Raw genomic sequence first — 19120 nt, 5'->3', positions numbered from 1 at the left:
TTGTTGTATTGAAATCTGACCACACTGTACTTCTGGAGCAGGTTTTGGAAGTTTCATTTACAAACATTAAGCTCTAGTTGCTTGTTGCGAACAGCAAGCTACAAAGGTAAGGCCAATTATGGCCCACAATCCCCTTGGGACTGTAGGTCTCACGAGCAAGCCCCAAATTAATGAACCAACTCAATAATAAAATTTTACATAATCCTTGGAAAGATCCACTTCTGAAAGTTTTATTTATACTTGATACGTTGACACTTTTGCTGTATTCATTATCTGCTACAAAACATTTGTCAGCCATGTAGGCAGGTTGAATTCCCTTATTATAAATAACTATCGGGAACCTGCTGCTTTAAGCACCCTGAAAGGTACAAAGAAATAAAAAAATTAAGGTCTTTCTCTGATGATTTTACTCTTAATCGAAGACCGCGAACACATAAAGAAAATAAGAGTAAATGCCAAACTGTTATTTGGACTACAGGAGCAACAGAGTTTTAAAGGGGTTAATCACTATGAGCTCGAATTGAGAAAAAAAAAAAAAAAAAAGCAGTAAAAAGTGAAAAATCAGGATGGATAAGGTATGTTGGGCCCAAACAATTGAATCTCTGAAAACAACCCCAACTGGAAGTATTTTGTATTGTTGCCTTTATGGGAAGCACTACAGTTCAAAAATGTAACAATGACTACTACAATAGCTAAAGATACAAATTATTCCAAAGGTTCTGGAGACAAAGCTTATCCAGTTTAAGCAAACACAAGCTTGCACGTTTTATCCTCTCATCCAGCTGGTTTTTACCGAGCTCTTAAGATGCGCCACACACTGCAGTGAGTGGCCCCAGCTAGCCAGGCAGGTTTCCTGCCTTCACTGAGCTTCTTTCTTTCAGAAGACGTCGGCATTAGACTATCTGAATCACTACAATAACAAGACCTATTGAACACCAATTCTGTGCCAAGTACCCTTCATAGCACCTAAGATTTCCGGCTCCGTCTTCTACCCTTTATCTGTCATCAGCGGGAGGTCCCCATGATAGAAGCTATGAAATCTTTTGCTGCGTCAAATGCTTCAGGTCCCCACCGCTCAAAAACGTTCAAAAGCTAGGAACAAGGGAAGAATCTCGCCTCGAGCGCAGCAGGCCCAGCGCTGCAGATCTCCCTGGTGACCGCATGCGCCGCGGGGGCAAGGTAGTTGCGGCCCCGCCCCTCCCTCCGGGCGCCCTCCGCCCTAAACTCGCTTCTTGCGCATGCGTACGCGCACCGACCCCGCCCCCCTGGCGCCGCCGTCGGAGCCATTTCTCCGCCGCCTCCACGCGAGCTGCGGTGTGTTTGCCGGGTGTTTCTGACGAAGGCCGCGGCTACCGGCGGTCCTAAGAGGGCAGTGTTCTCGGACGCCAGGAAGCGGACGCCGGTAGGGGAGAGACGTCTTTGCTACCCGTTGAGGGGCGTGGGGCTCCGCGCTCCCGCAGCCGGGCTTTGTTGCGAAGCGCGGGCGGCGGTGGCGGGTGGGGGAAGGGGCGAGGCGGCCGCCGGGTTCCCGGATTGCGGGCTGCGTGCTGCTCGCCGCGCCACGCCTGCGCTGCCCGAGCCCGCGGTATAGACCCGTTCCCCACCCTCCCCCCCCACCCCAAGCAATGGCCAGTCTCTTGTCCGAAGGCGCCAGACCCCACTTCCTCCTCCGGCCTTCGCGCGGCGGAGGCGCTGTTGCCGCTGAGTGAAAGGGGGTGCCTGGCCGGGTGGTGAGCCCGCGGTGACGCCACACACACCTCGGGCCCTTCATCCATTCATTCCGGCCACAAAGACCAGGCGCCGTCCTGCGGGCTCGGTGGTGGGGCCGTGAACGGGCACAGCCTTTCCCCTCCCGCACGCAGGTTTCGGTGGTGGTGGGAGGTGACGGGGGAAACAAACGTCTGCAGGTTCAGTAAAAGGATTGAGGAAATGAAGCTTGTCAGGGGAGAAAGCTAGTTTCACCATGGTGGCAAGGGAAAGCGTTTCCGAGGAGGGAGACTTCGTAGCTGATACGTGGGCCCTGAGGTCGAGAATGCGTCAGCTCTGAAGATGCGGGGCGGGGGGGAGCGGAATGGCAGAGGTAAGAAGGGATTAGCGCTTGAGAACAGAGACTGGGAAGAACAAAGAAGGCCATCTTAGCGGAGTGCGGAGTATGGTGAGAGGAGTGACGAAAATGGATTTTCGGGTGGTCAGAGTGGAGACGGGGATCTAGATCTAAATTTCCAGAACGTTATTGCAGTAGTCCAGGGTGCGGTAGTGGTGGCAGGGATGGAGAGAAGCGAATGGATTGGAAACCTGTTTTGGAGGCAGAATTGCGGGTAGGTCCGGAGTCACACTACCTGGCTTGGAATTCTGGGTCTCCCGGTTAAGAGCTCTGTCTTCTCTCGGGGGCAAGGTATTCTTTGTCTCCGTTTATTCATCCGGAAAGGGGGAGATAATAATAGTCTTTTCAAGACCTGTACCCCTAGGGCAAATAATACATTAAATGTTAATAAAAATAATAATCATAATAAAGTTAACTTAAAAATGCTAAAAAAAAAATAATAGTCCTATCTGTGTAAGTATTGTAAGGGTTAAGGAAAATAGAGGATCCTCTAAGGTTACTGCCTGGGGCATTCTGAGGGTTCTCCCAAGGGATAGCTCTGGAGGATCTGGAGGGAGTTGTGGCAGGAGTAGCTTGGTGGATGGCGGTGCCATTTCGGGAGGTGGAAACCCTTGGTTTGAGGGAAGAAGGAACAGGTTTGGGGAGGAAACTTAAATTGTTTTTATGGAGACGTCAGGTTAGCATTTGCACATGAGTGCTGTGGTTGAATGAATTTGATTTTGGAGCTTTTAAAGAGAAAGGATGAAGTTTGCCGTATATATTTGGGCATCCCCTGTAGTTGATACTGAATATAATGGAGTTAGAGGAGACTGCCTAGGAAGGAAGGAATTTGATCGCGTAGTCCCTTCATATTTCATGGTGCTCATTCGTCCTGAGGTCTTGTTTTTTTAACTATTAAGGGGTGGAATTTACAGATGCATAGGAGCTTTCCTCAGCTTTTCAGTTAAAAGGATTTCCGCAGGGTTAGCCTGTGCCTACGGAGTAAGTTTATACTGGGGTCCGGTTTTATGATGTTAGATTTAAGTGCTAACAGAATGCACTGAACAGAAGACAAAGGTTTAATGCTAGTAATAGGGTTTCTTCTCACAGAAGGCCAATTTTTTTGCATATTTTTTTCTGGATCTTGCCTTTTTTAAAAAAAAAATAAAATTTACTTATTTATTTTTGAGAGAGAGAAAGAGAGCTGTCCTGTGTGTGCTGTGGGGAGGAGGACAGGGACAGTGAAAGAGAATCTCTAGCAGACTCCCCATTGAGCATGGAGCCTCACACAGGGCTTGATCCCACAACCCCGAGATCATGGCCCTAGGGGAAATAAAAAATCAGAGGCTTAACTGACTGAGCCACCCAGGCACCCTTCAGATATCTTTTTTTTTTTTTTTTTAAAGATTTTATTTATTTATTTGACAGAGATCACAAGCAGGCAGAGAGGCAGGCAGAGAGAGGAGGAAGCAGGCTCCCCGCCAAGCAGAGAGCCCGATGCGGGGCTCGATCCTAGGACCCTGAGATCATGACCCGAGCCGAAGGCAGCGGCTTAACCCACTGAGCCACCCAGGCGCCCCACCCTTCAGATATCTTGCTTTTAATTTAGATTCAGATTTTAGACTCAACAGGCTCCATATCTTTTGGTATATTTATAAATTGGATTAGAGGGAGAGGGTCAACAAGTATGGTATGGTACACACCAAGAAAACTTAATAACCTCAAATTTAAATGAATAGCAGGAACTAAACGAGAGATTTGGTACTTAACAGGTTGGTGTTTCTAGTCTAAGTACTGAATACTTATTGTATTTGGTCTTAGTACAGTAATATATGGCGTACAACTTTGAGGACAGTCTACTAGGCGATATCTCAGAATGAGAATAAACTCTGATTTACACACAAAGTGATTGATGACCGTTTCTCAATATAGTAGTTTGACTTTTAATTTATGCCTCCACAGTGGGTTAAGGTTAGGGAAAATTAAACATTCTATGCCCTTGTTTCTTGCTCTGTAGAGAGACAGTAATAGTATTTACCATATAATTTTATCTCCCATAATTTGAGGATTAAGTGAGTTAACACATAAGGTGCCTCTTGTAAAAGGTTGGACATTACATAGATTTTTATTTTTATTTTTTTTAAGATTTACTCATTTGAGAGAGCATGAGTGCACATGGGTGGGGGGGAAGGGCAGAGGGAAAGAGTCCTCAAGCTGACTCCTCTCCTAGCCCTGAGGCAGAGCCTGGCACTGGGCTCAGTCCCAGGACCCTGAGATCATGACCGCAGCTGAAATCCAGAATCAGCCACTCAACTGACTGAGCTATCTGGGCACCTCATAAAAAAATGTTTTTAAGAAAAGGTCAGGGGTACTTGGGTGTCTTAGTTAAGCATCCAACTTTTGATGACAAATGTAGTGATCTCAAGGTCGTGAGCCCTCCGAGCCCTCTGTCAGGCTTCAGGCTGAGCTTAAGATTCTCTCTCTCCCTCTCTCAAAAAAAAAAAAAAAAAAAAAAAAGAATCACTTGTAGTCACACAAAGATCACCATTTTGAGGGTTATTTCTTTTTTAGTCTTGATTTATGCATATATACTTTTATGTAGTTCAAATCGTGTAGTTTTGTATCCTACTTTTTTGTATAATGTCATAGGGGTTCTAATTACGTCATTAAAATTTTGTCATAAGCAGTTTTAATAGCAGCATGGTAGAATAGCATCTGTTTAACGTAGATTTTCAGTTAATTCCAGGTATTGGTCACTTGCATTGTTTGCTTTTATAAATAATGCGATTTAACTTTTGTTTTCTTAGGTTGGAAGAAGACACTTGAATCATGGGTGATGTTAAAAATTTTCTGTATGCCTGGTGTGGCAAAAGGAAGATGACCCCATCCTATGAAATTAGAGCAGTGGGGAACAAAAACAGGCAAAAATTCATGTGTGAGGTACTACAGAATGCAGTTTACATTTATGTGATTTTTTTTTTTAAAACTTATTTTGGTGTTAAAACTGTTTTCTGTTTGGAAACTGTGTTTTATGTTCTTTATTGTTGCTTGCCTGCTCTTTTGTTTCATTATAAATCATTTCCAAGTGAGCATTACTTTTAAAACCATCTGATAGGTAAATAATTCTGGTTAGAACATGTATCTTCCTCAGCTTCCACAGTACCAATAGTGCAGATTAGAAAAGTTGGATCAGCTGTTTTCAGTTTTACTAATTCCTGTAGAAAGTGGAGCAATTCTTGATTGCTTAAAGTCAAATTGCTTAAAATAAATACAAATGGAGAGCTTGTTCTTGGGTCTTATAAAATCAGATTTTAATGTGGAACATTCTGTTATAGAAGAAGAGAATATTTGAGCCACATAAATTACATATTTTTTAAGTCCCAGAATTAACCCAGGTCAATTTCTTCTAATACTTTCTTTTTTTTTTTTTTTTTTTTTTCTTTTTGGACTGTTAAAGGTTCGAGTGGAAGGTTATAATTACATTGGCATGGGCAATTCCACCAATAAAAAAGATGCACAGAGCAATGCTGCCAGAGATTTTGTTAACTATTTGGTTCGGATAAATGAAGTAAAGAGTGAAGAAGTCCCAGCTGTTGGGGTAAGTACTTAGGCAGGCCAAGTACCTGGGATGAGTTCCTGAAGATTTTGATTTTAGTCTGATTATGCACCTGACTTGTGGGCTTGGGAAATTCCTTTAATCTGTGTCTCTTTTGGTTTTATATATTTCATTCATTCATAAACTGATTTTTCAGAGCCTGTTGTGTTCTGTGTGCTTCCAAAGATAACTTTTTTTTTTTTAAAGATCTATTTATTTATTTAACAGATCACAAGTAGGCAGAAAGGCAGAGAGAGAGGAGGAAGCAGGCTCCCTGCTGAGCGGAGAGCCCCATGTGGGGCTCGATTCCAGGACCCTGGGATCATGACTTGAGCCAAAGGCAGAGGCTTTAACCCATTGAGCCACCGAGGCGCCTCATATAAAAATGAGGAAAACTTGAAGACACGGTGTTTACTCCCATTGAGAATTCCTTATTACATCAGAAAGAACATTCTATTTTATACAATGGCATATCATTCTTGTGTTTTTGATACCATGATTACTTCAATTATATTGTATAAGTATGCAACAGACTCCTTTCTAGTACTCTTTTCTTAGAGGTTAACTTTATTTCTCATTTAATTAAAAAATGAAAATTTTAGTTTTTACCAAGATGAATTCTTAACAATATAAAAAGATTCACATTATGATTTAAGTAAATACCTAAGGTAACTTAAATGAAAGATTGAGTGTTTGTAAAACCTTTAGGAATAATACCTGTGTCAGTTTTAACAATTTATTTTCATCGTGTTTGTATTCTGACTTATTTATAAAGGTTGATATAAATGTTTTATTTTCTTCCATTGCTTTGACCCAGAAGTTAGGAGACTTACTTTCTAGTATATGGTACCAGTAGATAATTGCAGTTGGTTGGCCCATATGCAAAATAAAGGGATTGGACAAGGTGATCTTGGAGATTCTTCATAGCTATGAAAAGAATGTTGAAAATATCTTTCAAATACTTGGAACATTGGCATTTGCTCCATCTGTTATGACCTGTTCTGTATCTATTAGCCTCTTCCTCTTTCTTAACGTGTAGGTTTACTTGTGACACATTTCTTATTTTTGTTTTATGTGAAAATGTTATTTTACCTTCTGTCCCACATATTTTCACTAGATGTAGAATTCTAGTGTGCCAGTCCCCTTTTCTTTTAGCACTTGTTTTCTTCCATTGTTACCTGATGAGAAGTTAATTATGATCAAATCATTTCCCCCTATATGTAACGTGTTATTTTCTTCCGTGGCATTAATTTTTTTCTTTGGTTTCCAGCAGTTTGAATATGATGTGATTAGGTGTGGTTTTCTTTGTACTTATCCTCCTTGGAATTTGCTGAGATTCATAGTAAATCTATGTCTTTTACAAACTTGGGGAATCTTTGGCTGTTATTTTTTCAAATACTTATTTTTGCTTCCTTTGTTCTCGTCTCTGACTTTTGGGACTCATGGTAAACTGTGTATTATCCCAAAAGTCCCTGAGGCTCTTTCTTTTTTCTTTCTGTTCTTCAGAGTGAATGACTTCTGTTGCTTATCTTCAAGTTCATGGGTTATGCTCTCTCAACTCCCTTTTGCTCTTGTCTGTCCATCCCGTGAATTTTTTATTTCATATATTGTCTTGTTTCCAGAATTAACAGGTTGTTGTTGTTTGTTTGTTTGTTTGTTTGTTTTTAAAGAGATTTTATTTCTCTGGTGACATTTCTTACTGTTTCATTCATTATAAGCATATGTTCATAATATGAATGAATTTTATGTCATTGAGCATAGTTATAATAGCTGTGTTAAAATTCTTGACTAAATCTGACATCTGGGTCATCTCAGGTTGGGTTCTTTTGATTGTATTTTCTCTTGAGATTTGTTTACCTTCTTCTCTGTATGTATGTTTTGGATTATATCTTTGGCATTGTGATACTTATATTCTAGAGACCCTAAATAATGTTATATTTCTCGAAAGATTGATTTTGTACTGTCAAGTGATTTGTTTGGTTGGACTTCTATGGCAGACACTTATCTTTTGGGTAAGAGCTCAAATCTCATTTCAGTTTTCTGATCCTTGCTAGGGAGCTTGGAGTTTGTCTTGTCCGTGTGTTGTTCAGGGGTTAGCCAGTGATTGGGGCAGAGTTTATACACAGAATTTGAGATTCTTCCTTTTCTCTTTTCTAGGATTGCTTTCTCATTTTCTAGCAGCCGTAGTTTCCCCAAGCTTACATTCTCTGATTGTTTAGGCCAGAAAGACTGGGTTTTCTTCAGAGTTTTAACTGTCTCACATGGTCTTCCCTTAGGCCAAAAGCTGTAGTAGACTAGAATTACAGCCTTTGCTATTCCTTGCTTTCTCATTTCAATTTTGATGAAGCTTCCAAGAATGAAGCAAACTGAACTGAGTCAACTTCTGAAGATAACACTTAAAAGAAGTTACTGGGAGCTGCTAATTTATATCATGACTGCTTCTTAAAATTTTGTTCAGGGATCTGATAAAATCTAGACCACTTAATATTTTTAAGGCCAAGCCCCTAGGGCACCACAGCTCTTTCCAGTTTTTGCTTATACACAACTCACTTTTTGTAGATAATTAAGCTGAAGAAGCCTGGGAATAAAGTTTGAAACAAGGTTAATAAAGTTCTTTGCATACCAAAAAATAAACTATCTTGTAGGCAGCATATAGGTGGTTCATGTTTTTTTATCCGCTCATTCACACTGTTGTTTGATTGGAGAATTTAGTCCATATACATTTAGTTATTAATAGGTGTGTGCTGGGGCGCCTGGGTGGCTCAGTGGGTTAATGCCTCTGCCTTCGGCTCAGGTCATGATCCCAGGGTCCTGGGATCGAGCCCCATATTGGGCTCTCTGCTCGGCAGGGAGCCTGCTTCCTCCTCTCTCTCTGTCTGCCTGCCTCTCTGCCTACTTGTGATCTCTGTCAAATAAATAAATAAAATCTTTAAAAAAAAAAATAGGTGTGTGCTTATGCCATTCTGTTCATTGTTTCCTAGCTATTTCTCTAGTTTCTATCTGTTCCTTTTCTTCCTCTCTTTGTGGTTTGAGGATTTTCTTTGTGGTATGCTCATACTCCTTTTTCTTTCTTTTTTTTTTTTTTAAGATTTTATTTATTTATTTGACAGAGAGAGATCACAAGTAGAGAGGCAGGCAGAGAGAGAGAGGGAAGCAGGCTCCCCGCTGAGCAGAGAGCTCGATGCGGGGCTCGATCCCAGGACCCTGAGACCATGACCTGAGCCGAAGGCAGCGGCTTAACCCACTGAGTCACCCAGGCGCCCCCATACTCCTTTTTCTAATGTGTATTTCAGATTTTTGCTTTGTGATCACCATAATACTTACATGTAGCAATGAATGTTGTTAATGTTTTAAGTCAGTAACTTAAGTTCTAAAGCACAACATTTTTACACCCCTCACCAGGATGTTCTGTATCTTTGGTGTGATAGTTTACACCTTTTTTTATTTTGTGTATTCTTTAGTTATTAAAATCAGTTATTTTTACTATTTTTGTTTTTTAACAAATATAGTATTTTTAAAATATTAATTTTTAATTTAAAAATATTACTTTAAATTAATTAATTTTAAAAATAAATTAGTAAAAATAGTATTTTTACTATTTTTGTTCTTAACCTTCATACTAGTTTTATAAGTAATTAACCTATTACTTTTATTATATATTAGCTTTTCCACTAAGGTTTATTCTTTCATATTTCTTCTTGTTACCAGTAAGTGTCCTTTGTTTATGGTAAAGACGTCCTTTTAAAAAGATTTCTTTTATTTGAGAGAGAGCACAAGCAGGGGAAGCTGCAAAGGGAAAGGGAGAAGCAGGCTCCCTGCTAATCCTCAGTCCCAGGACTCTGGGATCATGACCTGAGCCGAAGGCAGACAGTTAACCGACTGAGCCACCCAAGTGGCCCAAGAAGTCCTTATAATGTTTCTTGTAAGGCAGGTTTAATGGTAATGAATTATTATAGCATTTGCTTGCCTGGGGAACTAACTCTCTCTCCTTTGGTTCTGAATGATGACTTTGCCAGGTAACATATGTTCTTACTTGGAAATTTTTTTCCAGCCCTTTGAATATATCACGCTACTCCCTTCTGGCCCACAGTTTCCACTGAAAAATCTGCTCATGGATGGGGATTCCCATGTGTGTAATGAGATATTTCTCTTTTGCTCCTTTTTATTCTCTCCTTTCTTTACTTTTTGGCATTTTAATTATAATGTGTCTTGGTTTGGGTTTCTTTGCATTCATTTTTATAACCATCCAGGCTTCCTGGATCTGGTTGTCTGTTTTCTTTCCCAGGTTAGGAAAGTTTTCAGCCATTTTTTTCTTCAAATAAGATTTCTGTCCCTTTCTCTCTTTCCTTCTCCTTGAAACACAGTGATATTTTCCTGTAAGTCCCTTAAGGTATCAACATTTTTTGAGTTCCACCCCTGGCTTTGAGTTAACTGATCCTTTCTTCTTTTCCATCTGGTCTGCTATTTAACCCCTCTAGTGTGGGTTTTTTTTTTTTTTCAGTCCAGTTACTATATTTTTTTCATTCTCTGTGACTTCTCTAATTGGTACTTTCTTATATTTTCCATCTCTTTGTTGAAGTTCTGTGTTTGTACATTCTTCTCCCCAGTTTGGTGAACATCTTTATGACCGTAATTTTAAAGTCTTTATCAGATAAATTACATAGTTCCATTTCATCAGTTTTATCTGTTTCTTTCATTTGAAATATATTCTTGTTTCATTTTGTTTATGTTGATTTCTACTTCTCCCAAGTCTTGTAGTCATGTAGGAGATGAACTTTTTGTTTCAGCCCCAACCCAGCTCTTTGCTGTTTCTTAAACGTCTGTGCTTGTCCAAGCCAATCTGTTGTATTTTTAATAGCTCCTAGTAGTTAAGGATGTGCTAATAAGATCACTCAGTGTCCCAAAGAGTAGGAGCTCAGCACCTAGATTCAGGCAGACTAGAAGCCAGACCTCAGGCAGCAGCTTTTAAAAGTGTGTGACTATATATATGGTTCTAAGGTGCCAAAAGCATAAGCCCTGCTGGCAGAGCCAGCTAATCTAGAAGTGTTCCCTGGGCACCAGTTGCAAATATTTGGGCTCCAGATGAGTGTATAATTTCCCTTTTTTGGGATATACCAACAAGCTAGAAGAAGGCAGCGGAAGATCACCAAGATGACATCTATAGCATATGTTCTTCAGAGTAGCTGCATAGGCAGTGTGTGCCGAACTTGAAGCCTGCCTCTCTCACTGTACAGTGCCTGGTGTTGGTAACCTGCCAAGAACTGTTGCTCCAGTTGACATAGTCCCATAGGACTTTGCATTCCCAAGAATGGAAGCCCCTCTGGCCCTCCCAGAGCCAGGTGATTGCGGGGTATCCCTGGATGTTAGCTGCAAAAAGCAGATGCACGTAAAGCTTTCCTTCAGGAGACACTGGCACTCTGGAACACAGTAGAGGGAGATAGCACGTTCCTTCAGGGGTCTCTGGAAAGGAAAACAGTCACCCCCAGGTGCCTGTTTGATTAGAAGCCTACTCCTCAGACCACAGTCATGATAATTAGGTACAAATAGGCCTCCTTCACAGAAAGACAGCTCCTGGATCTCTTCCCTCTTCCTGTGGCATGGGTATGATAGCTGTTTAAAGAGCGATCTTCAGTAAACACGGTATAACATATACACTTGTCAGATCACTATGTTATACACCAGAAACTAATCTAACATCATATGTTGACTGTACTAAAAAAATTAATAGAAAAAAAGAATGCTTTCTCCATTGGTTATAGTCTCGTGGGACCCAGGAGTGTAAGCACACTGGCCACCTGAGCCAGGCAAAGTAGAGGTGTCCCCTGGCGGCCGTCATGAAATTTGGAGCCACAGACAGGTTCTTGAGCTCCTTTCTTTCTTCCTTCTTTTTTTTTTTTTTTTTTTTTTAGATTTTGTTTATTTATTTGATAGAGAGAGAGAGACAAGACATTGTGAGAGAGGGAACACAAGCAGGGGGAGTGGGACAGGGAGAAGCAGACTTCCAAAGGAGCAGGGAGCCTGATGCAGGACTCGATCCCAGGAGCCTGATGCAGGACTCGATCCCAGGATCCTGGGATCATGACCTGAGCCAAAGGCAGATGCTTAACAGCCAAGCCACCCAGGCGCCCCTGAACTCCTTTTTAAAGGGTAATGCTGATTATTACAGTCCTGTGTGATGGGAACACAAGCTTCCCTGGCCTCCAGAGCCAGGTGATAAAGAGGCATCCCCTGTGCAGCAGCCCCCAAAATTGGGGCACCACACACATGTAAACCTTCTTTTCTAGGAGATATTGGTGCTGTGAAGCATGAAAAGATAGTTCCCACTGGTCTCCATTCCTGGGTAGTGTTCCAGGAGACTTCTACATGTGTTTTTTAAAAGTAGATGCCTGTGCCTTGGGCCAAGATTTTACTGTAAGCTGGTGTCTCCTTCACTTTAAGTGTGGGTTCAGTTGGCTGCTTCTGAGCTGGGCCCTGGGACAGGGGACTCCAAGCGCATAAGCACTTTAAGAGGCTTTTTACAGATTGCTACCATCTTGCGGGTCTTGGAGTATAAACTCTGTTCATTTTTAAAATTAGGTGTTCTGGACACTTGTTTCAAGTGTATATAGTAAATCTTGAGGGTTGAATTCTTTGCTCATCAGGGAGGAGTGCCAGATTGAGTTCCCACCTGGCTGTGGGTTGCCACATCTGAAGTGGGGTTTATGGCAAGATTGCTCCAGCTTCCTACCTGGTGGGGTAGGATTTGTTTTTTGATGTGTTTTTTTTCCCCCCTTGTTTGCCTGGTACGTAGTCCTCACTTGGCTAGCTTTTAGATTCTTTTTTAATTTCAGAAACTGTTCGCAAATGTAGCTGTAGACTCAGTGTGTCTGTGAGGAAGTAGGTTCAGGATCTTCCTACATCACTATCTTGAACCAGAACGCTTGGTAGCCTAAAAAAAAATAATAGTTTAACTTGATATGCATTTCTTCTGTTATTTAGTAAATGGAATATTTCTTTACGATGTTCACTCTAATTTTTTTTTTTTGAGAGAGAGAGAACATGTGTACGTAAATGGGGTGGGAGCAGGGAGCAGAGGGAGAGAATCTTAAGTTTAGCCCAGAGCCGGATATGGGCCTCAGTCTCACAACCTGGAGATCATGACCTGAGCTGAAATCAAGAATTAGATGCTTAACCAACTGAACCACCCAGGCGCACCTAATTTTCTTCATTTGAATTGTCTGTTGGTTTATTTATCAGCTCATTTTTATTAATTAGGTATATTATGTATATAAGTTCTAGGCTTAAATGTTTTTACAGTGTTTAATACATACTAATTACAAAAATTTTGCAAAACATACAAATTGTAAAGAAGTTAGCATGAATGAATTATGTTATTGCCAATAGTTTTGGTTTTGCTTTGATATTTATTTAAAGATTTTATTTATTTGTTAGAGAGAGAGTGCACATGTGTACAAGCAGGCAGAGTGGCAGGCAGAGGCAGAAAGAGGGAAGCAGGCTCCCCACTGAGCAAGGAGCCGCATGTGGGACTTGATCCCAGGACCCTGGGATCATGACCTAAGCCGAAGGCACTAGCTTAATCAACTGAGCCACCTAGGCGTCCCTGCTTTGATATTTAAATGTGAATTTTAATTGCTAGAATACATGTTGCATATACTATTTGTATATGTATTTGTTTGTCTCACTTAATGTAGTACTTTTTTCAGATCATTAGATTTTCCTTAGAGCCAAGGTTATACACTACCATACACTTTTAATACCCTCTTACTTCTTTTTTAATACCAGTAGTCTTAACAATGTTTCAGGTATAAAATACGATTCAGCAGTTTCATAACATCACCTAGTGGTCATCAGGACAAGTGTACTCCTTTACCCCATCACCTCTTTACACCCATTCCCCCCACCACCACCTACCTCTCCTCTGGTAACCATCAGTTGGTTTTCTGTAGTTAAGAGTCTGTTCTTAGGGCGCCTGGGTGGTTCAGTCAATTAAGTAAGTGTATGTCTTCAGCTCCGGTCATGATCTCAGCATACTGGGATTGAGCCCACATTGGGCTCCCTGTTCAGCAGGGAGTTTGCTTCTCTGTCTTCCTCTGCCCCACTTTACCCCTCTTGTGCTTTCTGTCTCTCATGCTCTCTGTCTCAAATAAATCTTCAAAAAAAAAAAATCTGTTTTTTGGGTTGTGGTTCCCCCCCCCTTTTTATCCTTTGCTCCTTTATTTTGTTTCTTAAATTTCACATACAGAATTTTTTCTGTATCTCTGCTATTACCATTTTGATTACTATATGTTGTGGAACTCCTTTGATTGATTTTGTTGGGGGATCTCTGTGTCTTCTGGATCTAGATATCTTTCCTTTCCCAGATTAGGAAAGTTTTTAGCTGTTACTTCTTTAAGTAAATTTTCTGCCCCCTTTTCTCTCTCTTCTTCTGGGATCCCTGTAATGTGATGTTATTAATGCTTGATGAAGTCACTGAGTTCCCTCAGTCTGTCCTCATTTTGCATAATACTTTTTTTGCTCATTTGTTCTCCTTGATTACTTTGCATTACTCTGTCTTCTTGTTCATTGATTTGTTCCTCTGCTTCTTCCAGCCTATTTATTCCATCAAGTGTATCTTTAGTATATGTCCTGCCGAAGCGAGCACCAGCAAGTGTATTTTTAATTTCATTTATTGTGTTCTTCATCTTTGATTGGTTCTTTATGTTTTCTATCTTTCTTAAGGGTTCTCACTGATGTCCTCCACTTTTTCTCAAGTTCATTGGGTATCTTTTTTTTTTTAATCATTGAGTATCTTTATGATCATTACTTTAAAGTCTCGATCAGACATGCTACTTATATTTGTTTTGTTTATGTCTCTTGCTGTGGTTTCCTCCTGTTTCATTTGTGACATACTCCTCTGTGTCCTCATTTTGCCTACCTCTGTGTCTGTTTCTTTGTGTTCGGAAAGTCAGCTACATCTCTTGATCTTGAAGGTAGTGGGCAGAATATGCCCTTTTAATAAGGTGGCACTGGCCCTCTTCCACAGGGGATGTGCAGCCCTCACGGAGACCGAGCTGGCTGGGACTGTTCCATAAAGTGTCTGGAGGCAGGTGGTTAATACCCTCTTTGCCTCTACCTTCATCTTTAGTTGATCAAGAAATATGAAAAAGAAAATCCTCCCTGTTTAGTTCAGGCTGCTGTCACAAAGGACTATAGACTGGGTGGCTTATAAACAACAGAAACATTCTCACGCTCCAGGAGGCTGGAAAGTGTAAGATCGAGGTTCTGGCTGATCTAGTGTCTGGTGAGCGCACACTTCCTGGTTCATGAAAGGCTCTCACTATATCCTCATAAGGTGGAAAAGGTAGGAGAACTCTCTCTTTTTTTTAAGCCACCATTTCCTTTTATGGGGCCCCACCCTTGTGACCTAATAGCTTCCCAAAGGCCCCACCTCCTAATACTATCACATTGGAGTTTAGGATTTCAAAATACTGATTTTGGGGAGACAAATAATACCTAATGTCACTGAAAACCAGGAAGTTATCCCATTCATACACCTCAAGACGAAGAAGTTGTTTATGGCAGAAGAGAATGAGGTAGATAGAACAGGATTTTGGACCTGGAGTGGGCAAGGTGGTAGAAAGAAGGACAAGTCATCACTAGTGTTGCCCACAGTTTTGTTTAGTTTTGTTTTTTCCTGGGATTTGGCTATTGGACTGTCCCTATAGTATAAGCTGTACTTTGCCTTCACAGTCCTAACCTTGGAAGAGCACTGTGCTTCATCTTACACGTTATCTGTATAAAATCTTTCCATCAGAAAGATTGAAAGTAAAGACATGAGTAAAGCTATACCAGGCAAATGAAGTACAAAATAAGAGTAGCAGTGTTAATATCAAAGTAAACTTCAAGGAAGAAAGCAGAAAAGACAAATACTAGTTCACAGTATCTACCTATCTACCTAATATTAGAAATGCTAATGTGTATATTGACACAACTAAAATTGTAATGTGAGAAAGTAGCAAAAAATCCTAAACATTAGGAAATTTAAACACATGGTTCTAAATGAAAATTAAAAATTATGGACTATTTAGGTAACAATGTCAAAACTCTGGAAGGCCAAAGGAATTGTCATTTAGTCAAAAGAAATATCAAATACTTTCATTACTGCACAAGAAATAGTTTTTTAGATTAGTAAATGGGTTATTTTCTTTTTTTTTTTTTAGCTGGTAATTTTCAACTCAGGAAAATAAAACTGAGCAGGAAGAAATTAATAGAGATAAAATGAGAAATTGTAGAATTAAAAATAAAATTGATGAGATGAGTAAAAATCTTAAGTGTAAAACATAGTCTATCCCAAGTCTAAGAAAATTGTAAATAACTGTAGATTCATAGTCCTGTATTAAAAATTCATGTGGTAAGATAGATTTGAGAATTCCAAAACTTTAATATTTTAGAGAAGTAATATGGTGCACATGCCGTTATCTTATAATACCTCCAGCAAATCTGAAGCAAAACCTGGTAATCTTCTTGCTGTGTCATGTTAATGAGTACTTAAGAGAAAAGTACCTGTCTACTCAGTGCTTGACTTAATAGTGGTTTAAAAAAAGGATTTGAGGGGTGCTTGGGTGGCTCAGTCAGTTAAGCATCTCCCTTCTGCTCTGGTCATGATCTCAGGGTCCTGGGGTCAAGCCCCAGCCCCACATGGGGCTCCATGCTCAGCAGGGAGTCTGCTTCTCCCTCTCCCGGTACCCCTTCCCCCAGTTCATGGGTGCATGAGTGCAGTCTTTCATAAATCTTTTTTTTAAATTTTGATAAAATTAAATACTTATTACCAATAAAGTACTTAGGAAGTAGAGTAGAAAAGTACTTCTTGACATGTTGAAAGTATCATAAAAAAAAAAAAAAGTATGGGGCGCCTGGGTGACTCAGTGGGTTAAAGCCTCTGCCTTCAGCTCAGGTCATGATCCCAGGATTCTGGGATCAAGCCCCACATCGGGCTCTGTGCTCTGCAGGGACCTTGCTTCCTCCTCTCTCTCTCTCTGCCTGCCTCTCTGCCTACTTGTGATCTCTGTCTGTCAAATAAATAAAATCTTTAAAAAAAAAAAAAAAGTAGGTGCGCCTGGCTGGCTGAGTTGATGGACCATACAACTCTTGATCTCGGGGTGCTGAGTTTGAGCCCCATTTGGGTGTAGAGGTACCTTAAAAATAAACTCTTAAAAAATAATTTAAAAGATATTGAACACTGTACTAAAAGCAGTCATAGAGCAATGCTGTTCAAAATGTTAGGTGGTCATAAATACATAAATGCATGCACATTTAGAAATATTAATGGAGTTTTTGTACAAAAATTATTTCCAGTGGATTAGGGGAAAGAAAAGTAATATGGTACACATACAATTCTTCATTTTAGATAGTTTGAGATGCATTGAATTAAGGGAATTTCTGTAAAGTTAAGACCAATCATATCACCACCAATGCTGTAAATAAAAAAATAAGAGGGATATGTAATAGAGGAAAAAATGAAGTGTAAATATTATAAAGAAAAGGAAAAAATCCTATTCACTGTAATAATGAGAATTACAAAGAATTTTAAGAGTATATAGTTTGTGGGGTGCCTACGTGGCTCAGTGGGTTAAAAAGCCTCTGCCTTTGGCTCAGGTCATGGTCCCAGGGTCCTGGGATCATGTTCTGTATCGGGCTCCCTACTCATTGTGGAGTTTGCTTCTGCCTCTCCTTTGCTCCTTCTCTCTTGCTCTCATTCACTCTCTCAAATAAATAAAATCTTAAAAAAAAAAAAAAAAAAAGAAAAGTTATTTAAGAAAAATAATTGCTGAAAAATAGCCAAGAAGAATTTTAAAAAGTGTAAAGTAGTAGCTGGTCTGCATATTAATAAAGAATTTTAATTATTGTAAATTATAGTAATTATATTTACATGATACTGTTTCCAAAATGAAATACATGAAAATAATGCAGAACAGGTCCTGGACAGGAAAGGCCATTTTTTGGTAGATACCACAGGCAGAAACTAGATTGGATTACAGAAGCAAAAACAAAATGCCTTTTTGGGCAATAAGCATTTACAAAGTGAAAAAAAGAAAAAGGACAACAGAAATTATTTACAACTTGTATGACAAAGAGTGAAGTAGGAAGTGATGTTATTTAAAGCTTGGGCTGAATTAGCTTGAGGTAGGAGAGATACTACCTTCACGGAGGCCAGCAAGGCAACAGACAGGCTACTCCTAAAATTGAGTTTGTAGTGGTAGGCAGAAAATTGAAGGTTCCCCTTTCCTCTGTCACAGAGTCTCTTTGTTTTTGTAGCTCCGACTCCCAAGCTCAATATGTACAACAAGATACTCAAGAAATAATTAAATTAAACTGTAGGTTGGGTAAGAGGAAAATGAGCTTGGAAACATTCATTAGGCCTGGAAAGAAGAGGAATTAGGTGTTTAGATCCTTACCTGTGTGGCTTTTGTCAGGTTAACTGAATTTGAGTATCTGGGCCACTGTGCTGAGTACCATAAGTGATAGAAAGGCCATGGGCAGGCTGGAGACTGTCTTCTGATCAGGAAGGAGTCATTGATAGTTTTTGGAGAGGAGAGTACTGTGATCAAAAGCCTTTGAGATGGGGCGCCTTGGTGGGTCAGTTGGTTAAGCGGCTGCCTTTGGTTCATGTCATGATCCTAGGGTCCTGGGATCCTCCCACTGAGCAGGGAGCCTGCTTCTCTCTCTCCTCCTGTCTCCTGCTCCCTCTGCTTGTATTGTCTCTGACAAATAGAATCTTTAAAAAAAATAAAAAGAAAATGTTGATGCCTTTTGACCCAGCAATTTCACTTGGGCAAATCTTTCCTGAAAAGAATAAGCCAAAGTAAAGTACAGAGGGTTTATGGCAGTGTTTTATAATTTAAGATTGGCTACAAGCTAAATGTTCATCAACATGGTATTGCTAGTTATATGTACTACATCCATGCAGTGGAGTAATAAGTTATTAAAATTCATGTAGATTATTAATCTTTAAAGAAGTAGAAGATGTGGAATGCCTGGGTGGCTCAGTCAGTTAAGCATCTGCCTTCAGCTCAGGTCATAGAGCCCCCACATGGGGCTCCCTGGTCAGTGGGGAGGCTGCTTCTCCCTCTCCTCTGCCTTCCCCCCGCTCATCCTTACAGGTGTGTGCATGTGCGCTCCCTCACCTCTAACGTGTTCTCTCAGATAAATCTTTTTTTTTAAAGTAGATGTACACTATTTTACATCTTGAACGTGGCATTCTCTTTGGAAATATCTCTCTTCGTACTCTTCATTGTTCTCCTCACTTTTCCATATCTCTCTTCACTTACGAGTATGGTTTTGCCAGTTCACTTTATTTAAATAGTGATTTTGCACAGTCCCCTATTTCTCTCTTCTGCTTCATTTTTTTTCTGTAGTAGTGTATCATACTTGACATATTATGTGTTTATTCATTATTTAGTTCT

At 40.2% G+C, this 19120-nt stretch overlaps 1 protein-coding gene across 2 annotated transcripts in view; it reads left to right on the top strand.

Annotated features, from left to right (window-relative positions):
• The first annotated feature begins 1264 nt into the window (after positions 1-1264).
• DHX9 (DExH-box helicase 9) overlaps positions 1265-19120 on the top strand; it is a 52877-nt gene continuing 35021 nt past the window's right edge. For both annotated transcript variants that reach the window (XM_032862678.1, XM_032862680.1), the window contains exons 1-3: positions 1265-1402; positions 4891-5023; positions 5541-5681. In XM_032862678.1, the coding sequence (XP_032718569.1) occupies positions 4913-5023; positions 5541-5681 (252 nt within the window). In that variant the 5' untranslated portion in view covers positions 1265-1402; positions 4891-4912. The remainder of the gene's footprint in view (positions 1403-4890; positions 5024-5540; positions 5682-19120) is intronic.

Source organism: Lontra canadensis, unplaced genomic scaffold (genome assembly GCF_010015895.1).
Source record: "Lontra canadensis isolate GAN:19392208 unplaced genomic scaffold, GSC_riverotter_1.0 scaffold24, whole genome shotgun sequence".
Lineage (NCBI taxonomy): Eukaryota > Metazoa > Chordata > Mammalia > Carnivora > Mustelidae > Lontra > Lontra canadensis.
The sequence above is the reverse complement of the archived record's forward strand: the minus strand, read 5'-3'. Positions and strand labels throughout refer to the sequence as shown.